This window comes from Poecile atricapillus, chromosome 1 (assembly GCF_030490865.1).
Source record: "Poecile atricapillus isolate bPoeAtr1 chromosome 1, bPoeAtr1.hap1, whole genome shotgun sequence".
Taxonomy (NCBI): Eukaryota; Metazoa; Chordata; class Aves; order Passeriformes; family Paridae; genus Poecile; species Poecile atricapillus.
Genome location: NC_081249.1, coordinates 167,296,587 through 167,308,619, shown reverse-complemented (window position 1 = coordinate 167,308,619; position 12,033 = coordinate 167,296,587). Strand labels below are relative to the sequence as shown.

General features: G+C 39.4%; 1 protein-coding gene across 2 annotated transcripts in view; it reads right to left on the bottom strand.

Annotated features, from left to right (window-relative positions):
- Positions 1-241: 241 nt before the first annotated feature.
- Positions 242-12,033, bottom strand: part of C1H14orf132 (chromosome 1 C14orf132 homolog) — a 34,887-nt gene continuing 23,095 nt past the window's right edge. For both annotated transcript variants that reach the window (XM_058851416.1, XM_058851424.1), the window contains exon 2: positions 242-2,363. In XM_058851416.1, the coding sequence (XP_058707399.1) occupies positions 2,139-2,363 (225 nt within the window). In that variant the 3' untranslated portion in view covers positions 242-2,138. The remainder of the gene's footprint in view (positions 2,364-12,033) is intronic.

Sequence of the window (12,033 nt, the reverse complement as noted above, 5' to 3'; positions counted from 1 at the left end):
TCCTGCTCAATTCTTCACTGCAAACTTCTCTGCAGCTTTCCAACAGCTTCCATTCTGCTCAGCAAGAATAAGGAGGGGTGCAAAAACAAACATGGTGCACCATTTATGCAGCTCCCCTGCTTTTCATTGTCCTGTGGCTATGAAGGAATTAATAGTTATTTTAGGAAATTAAAACATAATTTTTCTATAATTCTTAAGACTACAGTTATTTTATTGGACAGAATTTGCTTTCTTTCCCTTCGATCTTTCAGAACTGGGCTTCTCAAACTTTTTCCCAGTATAGGTCTTATCTGTCCTCAACCATCTTCACAAAATCCTGCCTTCAAACAGGAAGATAACAACATGCACAGAAGCTCATAATTGTTTTTCTCAGCCTTAAAATAACCTAATTTATTTTCTCCCCATTGCTAGCTCTGTTTGCATCTTTCCTAGCTTTAAAGGACAGTTCATAGAGAAGGAAAAAATATAGACAGTGACTGGTTATAAGTACTGATTTGGGGCATGCTTCTTTGATTCAAATAACTGTCCACCAGCCCTGCAGGAAAATGGGTTTAAAGAGAAAAGACAAAAATCCAAACCTCTCTATACATTCAGCAGCTCTTAGCCCAGCCTCAAGCTCAGTGGCAGGCAAGTGTCAAAAATAGTCTCTGTGCCTGCAGACAAGGCTTTCTGGAATTAGGGTAGTAGCTATATGAGACAGAAAACCTAGACAGTACATGCAGACATAGAAGAAGAATTTGTCTGCTGCTCTCAAAGTACATACATTTTATGTATTGTTACTTAATTTTTACAGGAGTGAAGGCAGATTTCCAACAGTGGTGATTTTTTTCTTCTTTGTCTCAAGATTTTACAGTCTCTCAAGCAAGGAAGGCTACAGCTTGTCTTGAAAAGAAACAGCTCTTGAAAATGAAGTGCCCATGGAAAAAATGCAGTAAAAATGTTGCCTCTCAGTGGAACAAATCCAAAGGATAATCAGAGTCATTACCTAAAGCCAGCTATAAAAAAATCACTTCCAAGACCCTCACCAGGACCCAGAGATATATTAATACTGAGATATAAGCACTTGTACATTTGACACTTACTACTTTTCTTGTGTTGTTTCTACCCCAGGACATACCTGACTCTTGAATTCACTCCCACAAAAGCACAGAAGTGCTCAACCCTTCTTTCAGTTTTATCTTTCTCACAGACATATTCACTACTAATTAGGCTTCACAATTTTTCCATCATTCTTTTAGTACATTAATAACTTTATGAAAGTACACAGCAGCTGTAAGAAATCTGGATTGCAGTCCAATGAGATGAAAAGTGTGGTATTGGGCTTTTGCTTCCTGGAAGGGACACATATACAAACCACAGCAATCCAGTACCTCTAGACAGAAGTGGGAACTTGTACTGCTACTCTGTTTATCATTTTCTCCTTTGAAATTCAGAGGGTCTGCAGAGCAGCAATAGCTGTGCCTTCTCCTGAACAGCAGGCAGGTTCAGCATCACTTTATTGAGTACCAGCTCCAGTTACTGATCCTGGAGGGCAAGTAATAGACAGCCTGCATCTGCCTCTCATGGCTTGAGACTCATGATTTTGAACACAGCCCAGGAGTCTACAGCCATGCTGAAGACTCACACATGATGAACTTGGCCTTCATCCGAACCGAGCCAATGCCAACCACTTGGTCCATCTAGGAAACGAAGATGTCCAGAAAACATGACCTGGAACACTTCCATATAACATTATACCACAGTAAAAAATGCACCAAAAAAACCCAAAAACTGACAAACTGCAGAAGAGCTGCTAGAAAAATCTACAGTAGAAAATAATCACTTTCTATATAAATATCTCTCTGTATTTACTATATCCAAGTTGATCTCTCTTTCATTACATTTCTATACAAAACTGGTACTGGCTCTGTTCTCAAATAAAACTCTCACCTCCACACAATTTGCATCCAAACTTTCTGCCATCAAGACTTAGGATGATTAACTTGCATTTCATTTCCACGACTGTAGCAGCACTTAATCAACAAAGTCTCCACTTAAATGTATTTATATAGATATACATGTATATATACACACATACATACACATGACAAATACTGTTGAAGATTTCCTTTCTTCCAGTGTTTGTAGTGACAGTCAGCCTAGAAGGTGAAGGCATACACCACTCCCACAACCACAATATTTCCAATTGTTGCTATTATTGCAATCCATAACAATATGGCATCATTTGAAGAACGGGATGTCTCTTCTGGTGGATTCTGCATGGAAGAAGCTGCATGGACGTTGGCTGATGAGTTAAACAGGGAGTACTCTGTACTAAAGTCCTCGTTGGGTGAGTCCATAAAGGCTCCTCCCATAACAGGAAGCTGTGAAAAAGAACATGGCAAAATCAGACAGAAAGCTATTATCTGCTTTTGCATTTTCTCAAAGTCATTATGAAAGACTAACCATTAGCTAACTTGCAAAATTACTGACATTTCATGTACGTGGTGCTAACCTGTCAGGAATATCACACATTATGATATTTCTCCCATTTCTGTTGGAATCAATATTATTGAAGAAAACCTACATTTAATACATGCAATATACAGAAGAGATAATGTGCAGGCTTCAAGTCAGCCTAAGTAATCATATGCATTTAGAAGAGATAGCCATATACACAAAGCACTCACATACCAGAACTTGAGTTGATAGCAACAGGATTGTTTTGTGACTACCAGTAAAGGAACCGTGTCACCACAAGACATTGCAGAAGCACGGTGAGAACCTGAAGAGAATTTGTTCTCCTCTTATGTATCACTCAGAAACAAACTCTTGATTTATGTAGAGATCATGTAAGAAGTTCTTACTGTAAGAGGTGGAGTGTACTCAGTGCACTAACTTCACTTGCAAAACGCACCACTGCAACAATCCAGGATTTATAAATCAATACAATGGAAAGCTTCAAATTGAAAGGCTCCATCACAATGGCAGATTTTTAAAAATTTTCCCATACCAGACTTCTCCTGCTGGAAAGGGCAACGTGCTCTTAGATTTCTCAGCAGTATCAGAAAATGTTCTGGGTAAGGTAACAATTACTTGATACACTATGTGAAAAATAAAGGAAGAAGAAACTGTTTAACCTTGTCCTTTTACATGTTCTAATTGTCTTCCCACCTTCATTCTACATCACAACACATATTCTTTAGGGTTCAAGAACTATTTTACCTCTACATAGTGGTATAAAATTACATCCTTCTGCAAATGATTGGTTTCCTCATTCAGGTAAGAGAAGGATACCTACTGTAGTAAAGACCATTTACTACTAAAAAGGCTTCACACAAAAGCTTTTTGCTTCCAGCCTTGTCCCTTGGATGTTTAGGAATGCAGAGCTTTAAGAGTCTCCCCTGACTCACTGATTACAGGTTCCTGGTCTCATGTAAGTATAGGACATTGTTTCAGAAAAAGCTGCAGAACATCCACTTCACATATCTATAAACACTCAGGACACAAGTTTCTGAATATCCTGAAAAAAACCACCAGCAGTGTGGGTATGGTAAAGCCCCAAGTCTCTGCAGTGCTCTGCAACCAGACTCTGTGAGGACTGTAGTATGTAGGTAGACCAAACCCACAGATTTATTTGATTAAAACAAACAAACAAACAGAGACATATGTCTAAATCTTTCTGCCAAAATTCCATCATGGCATCGATGATCAGTTTGATTTTGAGCAATGAGTAAAACCTAGACATCAGTGCAACCTACCTACATTCCCCTTTCAGATCTGGTAGGAATCCAGGGCTTCAGGGAAAGCTGAAAAAAGTTTGGGAACATTGTCCTTAAGAAACACCTTCACTGTAATACCAGCCAACTTTTCCTTCCTCACAGTGGTTTCCACACTGCTGCTGTCATCCTCAACCTTTAGATATAATCTCCTGTTTTACACCCTATTAGTAAGTGCCTTTGGGGTTTTGGTATTATTTTTCACCTCTCTCAATAGGGCTCTCTTCTACTCTAACTTCAACACCACTGCCAGAGTTACCTCAGCCTGTGAGTAACAGAGGAACAAGCCTTGCCTTCATTCAGCCATATCACAGAAGGCTGCTATACCTTCAGCCCTAAACTGCACTGTCAAATACTTACTGAGCTGAAAAATCACCTCTTTTAGCACCCTGTCCTTCATCTCCTGCATCACATTTTGATTCTCTCAGTAACCTCTCCCTTTGGAACCAAACTTCATCCATTCTGGCTGTGCAGCTGTGCTATGGAGGCTGCTGAAATGTGAGGACAAACCATCTCTGCTCTCTACACTGTCTGTAACCTACAGAATACACCAAAGACCTTGAGAAGTCTGAGAATGAAGTCATGTTTCTGCTTGCCATGTGTAACGTTTTACAGATATATAAAAGACAAGCTCTTTTTCAAAGCTGACTGCTGAACAAATTTCATCTGTACTAGAAAATATCATGTCACATTCAAAATTAAACAGAGAATGATGAAAGACCACAGTGGATATGTCATGCTACCTAATCCACATTAAATAAAATTATCTTTGATATCAAATATGATTAGACAAAAGCAGTTTACAAGAAACCAAGCAGGAAATTGCAAAAGTAAAGTTCGATACGTTCTCCCTCCATCAAAGATTTTTGCTGGCAGTTTCAACACAGTGTGTTTTAAAAGAGAGCAAACCCTTCCATTTCAAAGGCCCAGCTTGATGTTTTGAATCCAATTCCACCGGCCTTTTTTTATGTCTTGAGATTTGGTAAGGAAAGCATTTCTCAGTTTAATCAAAATTTCTTTTTATGTAGAGATTGCCATAAAAGGCAGTTCTGACTTCAAACAGAAGTGTATTTATGCAGTGATGATGCCACGTAACAGCTACAGAGACTCTAATTAAAGATCTCTGCAGCAAATGACAGGAATACATTTACCATACTGGCAGCAAAATGCTCAACCAGAGGTGCTTGCTTCCTTAGCAAATAATTTTAAGGTTATCAGCATTTAGGATAGTCAATTCTGCAAAATCCTTCAAAACTGAACAATCATCCCAAGTACAGAAGTATACACACATGTGCATGTGCCCAGTACAGTGGGAGGTCATAAGCACTGTTCTGGTAATTGATACCTGGGTTTTGGGCCACACATTGTGTGCCCTCAATGAGTTATTTGAAATGACGAGCTTCCACCCTGTTAGCTCCCCTGGTGCTGTCACAAAGGCAGGGAGCATCCGTGTAGCAGCACAGCTACACAGCACGCTGTAAATTATGTCAAATCTGAATCTCCTTGTACTGTCTAAGGCTCAAACAAGCTGTCTGCACCATCTGAGGGGAGCACATGGTGAAACAGCTCCTCTGAATCTCTGAAAGGCTTGAGGTGACCTGGAGTAAAGCACTGACATTCAGCACCTTGCAAAGGCTCTTTCTGTAAGACTGACTTCCAGTTTTTCTGTTTGTAGGTCAGTAGCACTTCATCACAGATCTGGAAGTAAACCTTCCTGCCAATTTCCCATTTGCAAAAATCACTTCTTGCTAAATGTGCACTCTCCCTTCTCACCGCTACAGCAGCCTCACATAAGAGCACGAGGAACGGCCATATGGTGTCCGACGGAAAGTCCATCTCCCCTGTGTGTTAGCTCCAACAGTGGCCATATGATGCTTAGCAGAGTAACAGCACAACAGGAGAAACATGTCTGATACTACCCCTTAATAACTCACAGCCTCTGACTGTTTTCAGTTTAGGAAGTTATAAGTCAGACACTATTGCTATGGATTTAATAATTTGCAAAGAATTTTGCTACCATGAACTTGTCCAGACTCTGAGCTCATCTGAAGCTGAGCATCCTTCTCAATCTGGACTCTTGGTGCCACTTAACAGTCAGGGTTGTCCAGTGATTAGAGTCACGTAAATCAGCCTTGGGAGATATGCCATCTCTCCACGGGAGAGAGGGATGATTAGTATCAATGGCAATCTATCTTTTTTGGTAGATTAAATTCAGTGGAATTAATCTCATCCTCAGTCTTGATGTCTTCATTCTCCCAGTAAGGTACAGTATCTTCCCTCTGCAGTTTTATTTGAGATTTTAAAAGCAATGAGACTTCCAGACCTGACACTAATGGGAGTTGTGAAGCACTTGTGATTAACAATAGGCTAAGGACAAAAACCTGCAATGCTCTCTGTGGCTGCTCTATTTTTCTGCCCGTGCCTATACAAAGTAAATATATGCCAATTTACATCATCCCAAACCTTAACCCAATGTCGCTGCCATTACAGTGACCTGCAGTTTGTTTTAGCCTCAGAGAGTATTTATGGTTCAGGCAAGGCTGCCACCCTCCCCAGGAGCACTGGGCGAGGAGGGCAGGGCAAAGGGTTAAGGGGGAAACATGACAGGGAGGGACATGACAGGAGCAGATGGCAAGGGGTAATGCTGTGCACACTGGAAATGAAACTCCTTTCCTAGCGATTGTGTCGGCATTCTTAAGTAGCAGTAATAGCACATCGCTTGCTAAATGGCTTCTGGGACTGGCAAAGAAAGAATTGAAATAATTAAATAGCAACAGGCAGAAAACCAAACGGCAAAATGTCAAGTGGTAATGAGAACACCCACTGTGTGGAATACCTCCCACTGGCATGCTCTGGGGTCACGAGGAGAGCAGGCTCTTCAACAGTTCTGTGATACATTTTCTAGTTAGCAGAAAAATCCTATTTTATAACCAAAGTGATTCACAGGAATGAAAAACAGCATGTCACATACCAGTCACTGATACTATGACAGCATCCTTAAGCAGCAGCATATAAAATCCATCCCTTAGCAATAACATTGCTCCATTTCTTTGAGAATTGGGTGTCTGACATTTTTTCATAGTCAGCTAGAGATTGTGACACTTGGCTGCTGCTACCTTGTTGGGAAACCAGGTTTGGCATAGATATTTGAAAGCACAGGTGAATCTTTTAGTGAGAAACTAAGAAACCTCAGCAGCAGCTTTAACAGCTCTGCTCTTTGCTCTAGTCTCACCAAGCATCACTCTAGGAAGGGGATGCTAAGAGGCGAAATGTCACCACAGCTCAGGTGTTGTTTTGTAAAATACATGTTGCTACCTCAGAATATTTAACTTTCCAGTGTTTCTTTTTTTTGTTAGATTTTAGATATCATACTTTTACAAGATGGTATGATTTGAACACATAAAGTGAAATTATTATTTCCTTCTGCCCTGATAGCATGTGATCACTGCAGTGCATATTTATGTCTGAAAACATTCCACCTGCAGTCATAAATTAATCTAACACAGTTGCCAAAAGCAGTAGCAATATATGGTTCCACAAAATCACAAATTCTTAAGCTCTTTTTAAATAACTGGTTTTTTTACTAAAGAGATACCCCACATCACCAGTATTCTCCCCACAGTAATTCTCTTGTGTCTCACAAAATGATACATATATATATATATATATTCTCTTTATCTAAAGCACACACTGTAAATCAACATGTCCTATTGGCTATTATTGATTTACAGGTAATATCTGGAGAACCAAGTTCTTCTCTTCACTGTTTGCCAGAATATCACCATACTGCATACAATGCAGACTGGGTGCACAGTGACAATCAGGACTTGTTCTACGTTCACTGCAAGTGGATTCGCTTGAACGCATTAAACCCACACACAAAATTAACCACCACCTAAGGCAATCCTCTTTAATTTAATTAAATACATCTAATTCTGAAGAGGAAGATCCATGAAAATGTTTTATGCAGTTAGCTTCAAATTCTCATTTTAATTGATTCAGATTCCTGCTTCATCCTGAAATCAGTCTAGGGCTGACAAGCTTAGAAAAAAACAGATGCTTATTTTCACAATATAATTGTCAAAGTGTTCACCCTACCAGTGGCAATTGAAAATTTTCACTCCAACATGGAGGCATCAGGATTTCACCTGTTATTTTAATCTTGTTAAAAACTTTCCAATTTATCAATCTCTGCTTTTCTTCCAATCCTTTACATTCCTAGGGCCTGTGCATTACTTCCTCCACCGCTTTCCAACCCATGCTAGGCTAGATAAAATGCCCTTTTAGATGACAGCACTATTCAAAGTTGTTCCATATCAGCAGTATCTCAGATGCTAGAGTTTTGAGCCTTGCTGTTGAACCACACACACTAAGAGCTGCCTTGATGTCTAGATATTTAGGAAGGAACAACCCAGGATGTTCCAAGATGCTGCAGCAGACACTTCAACTCTGAGTTTGCTCTTGGCTGTAGAGACTGGTTTCCTTTAACTAAGGTATTCCCACAAGGAACAGAGCTCAGCTAGATCAGCTGGCCCTAAGCTACTGCTTTTATGAGCACAGGTCCTGTGCAGGCTGGAGCACCTCTCTGTGGAAAGTTCCCCTGCTGAATCAGCTGCCAAAAGCAGTGTAGATAACTAACATGAAGATAAGTGAAATTGTCACTTTCGTGTTTCTGCATAGGTTGCATCCAAGATTCCCTAATGATAAACATGCTGTGATTCCACTCCTGCAATTTACATCTGCCTAGTGCCTCGCTGAAATAGCTTTTTTTATTTCAAAGAACCCTACTGCTCTTAAACTATTATTCTCAACCAACTGCTGTCGGATTTCGTCTTCCAAGTGCATAAGACTGAGAACAAACAAAAGCCTTTCTAATAAAAAAGCTGACAGCAGGTGACAAGTCTCAAAAGGATACAGAGAAGTTTCTCATTCCACCCCTGGTCCCAAAAAATACCTCCTCTTTTTCCAGCCACATTAAGGAAAAGAGCAAGTTTTGCCAGCATTCAACAGAAATACAAATTTCTATGAAGAAGCCACAACTCTAAGTTACACAGAACTATTATATTATATTATATTATATTATATTATATTATATTATATTATATTATATTATATTATATTATATTATATTATATTATATTATATTATATTATATTATATTATATTATATTGTGAATTTGCATACCTTGAATTGGTAGGAACAGTGAATATAACAAAAACATTCAGAGTCAAGCAGACTGTGCTTTAAACTATCTGAAACTGCCTGTGGAACAACTATTAAAGCAGCACTAGCTGACCTTCTATATCTAATCCAGCTGATGTTAACATCCTATTGTGGACACCACAGTGGGGGAGAAGATGCCTGGCCTCCATGTACAGTTACAACTTTCATGCAGAAGAACAGGAACATCAAAGAAAAATATAAACAGAGGAACCCAGAAAGACAAGCATTTATCAAAATGGAAAACCTCAGTGGGAGGCTATAAAACTAGCCATCAGTAAGAGCTCTTAAAATCTGTTTACAATTTCCCAAAATGGAAAAACAGAGGACACTTCACACCATGTGTAGTCATACTGGGAAACTCAGGGAGAACAGGAATTCCTTTAGAGATAAGAGCAATCTGCAGAGCTGGAACAGTTTAATACAGAACGTGATTCTGGAAGAGCTTCAAACAACAAGCCTCTGAGTTTAAACTCTTACCTAATATGTGAAAAGAAAGAGGTACCAATTATCCCATTTACTGCTTCCAGAAGTTTTAGCATTGTTGACTTCAAGCCAAACTACTGGATTTAACTGGATTAATTGTCTCCTGTTTTGATCCAGGCTGGCAATTTCTTTCTGGTGTCAAGTTCCTCTATTACAATAACCACCCTAAATTAAGCAAGCGAGCAAGCAAGCAACCAAAAAATAATCTTGGGGGGAATAAAAACAACAGTACCTTGGCATAATGTTTTGATGTCCCAAGGGACAGCTTTTCTCTAAGGACAGAAGGCTGTATCACTGACAGGAAGCAAGCACACGGCTGCACAGGATCAGTGGCAGTTTCAGTTCTTATGCAGAGAGTAAGTGGCTTTCCATGTGCCAGAGGGTAAAGAGAAAACCATCACAAGCTGATTGTAATGGCACTTTGTATCTGCTGAGGAAAAGGCATTCCCACCATAAACAGAAAAGCCACATCGTGGGGTGTAAGTGGAAACCAAAGAGCAGAACTCAAGAACGAATGTATTGGAAAATAACTGAACAAATCCTAATCCCGTATCTCAAAGTGAAAAAAGTCTGCTCAGATTCTTTCTCCACTGTAATCTTTGCATCCCTGTTCATCTCTGAGAAAATGGTGGTGCCTCATAATCAATTTGGTGATGTGCCAAGATTCTAGGTAGTAAAGAGACTGACCTTCACATTATTTAGATTTTCCTTCTGCTCCCTCTCCCTTAGCCTAACAAGATGCTCAGGCTGTTCACTAGCGGGGCGTGGGGGGATGTGTGGAGAGATGGGAATTGACAGCCATTGACAGCAAGGGAAGCAACACCACAATTTCAAAAGCAGAACTACTTTGAGATGAAAAATTGTTTAAATCATTAGACTTCAGGCATGGGCAAAAGTAACAATTTTGTAAATCGCTGTATCCTTTAGTATTTTGTAATCAGGATGCTTTTCACAAATACTAAAATAATTTTAAGGGGCAGGTGTTAGGAGCTGGAACTAGGAGGATGCAACATTTTGGACATCATCTTATTCCTCTAGAGGAAAAAATAACTACACAGAAATTCCTCTATGTTGCCTATGCTGACCACTGCTCAAATCAAAACCCAGGAGCAATAAAAAAAATCTTGCATGTTCTTCCAATCCCTGCTACACAGCCCATGAAAAATTAATTGGCTGATATTTAACTAAGCCATACTAGCAGGCTTAGCTCTATTTCATCAGAGAAACTTCTTATTATTCCATGCAGACTCAAAAGCTTTCAAACCTTCCAAACTATAACTCTCATGTATCTTATGTTACCCAGTGAGGGCTGTATTGCAAAGACAAGCTGGGATACATTTATCTATTGAGAGAAGTAATTACTAGCACTGCATCTCTGCTGTACCTAATGATGTGATATAAATGCCTCATTTTCAGCACTTTGAGATAGCCACCTTGAACCTATCTTCAAATATGATAAGAGTTAGGTCACTGTAATAATGCAAACACACTGAGAAGAATATTATTCTATGATGACTTCCAGAGATTAATTCTCTCATGGAAAACACTTGCAGGCATCCAATAAAAAGCCTCAGAATGGAAATGAAAACAATTTAATAGATTCAACTTATTCCATAAAGATTATTTTCCTTAAACTTATATATTCTATCAGAGTCTCTGAAAAAAACAGCAGAAAGAGGAAACTGGTAATGATGTGTGCAATGTTATTTTGGCTATGCAGCATTTTTATCCAACATTTTTTCCTTTCCCCTTCCTTCTCATGTTGCATTGCATCTTCACAAACAAAAGAGTGAGGAGGGCTGAGGTATGCTGAGAGAACATTTGAGGTACATCTCTTATGCCTTATATAAGGCTATTTTTGCAAACATTTTTGCTTGTGTACTTGGCACCTAGTTCAAGACACACAATAAGCCTGAGAGGCAACAAAAACAAGGCATTCCAGTTGAGATGGACAAAAAACAGAGAAAAATCTGACACAATGCTAGTCCTCTTCATGTCTGGAGCTGTTAAGGGTAGCAGCCAGCATAAAGATCAGCAAAATAGAGAGCTGCTTCCAGGAAGAAAGGAGGTCTGCCAAATGTCCCTACTGCATACACTTCATTTGATGGAACACCAACATGTGTCAGGCTGGCATCCACTGTGATCCCATCAGGCATATCAGCCTCGACATATGGCTTGAACAACCTACAGACTACACATTCCTCTCAACTCATTCTGTAAGTAGCAGTTTATAACTTAAAAGGCACAATTTGCTTAAAAATTAATCCTATTCCCTTACATTTTTTGTCTCATGAGTGAGCCAATCACATTACACAAGAGAATAAAAATTGGAAGGTGAAATAATGTTGATGATTTCCTAATTTTTAGCAATTGAAGAGTAGTATTTACTGGGCTAATAAAAGTTCCATCCAACATTAACTATTTATTGACTACCATGAAGAAATAAAAGCTCAATCACACGTCAGTCTTGAGTGCTTAAGAACTCAGTGCCACCAAGCAAGTATTTCAACCATCTTGTAGGATTTACTGCTCCCACAGCAGAGTCTGAGGAAGAGAAGTAACCCCCTT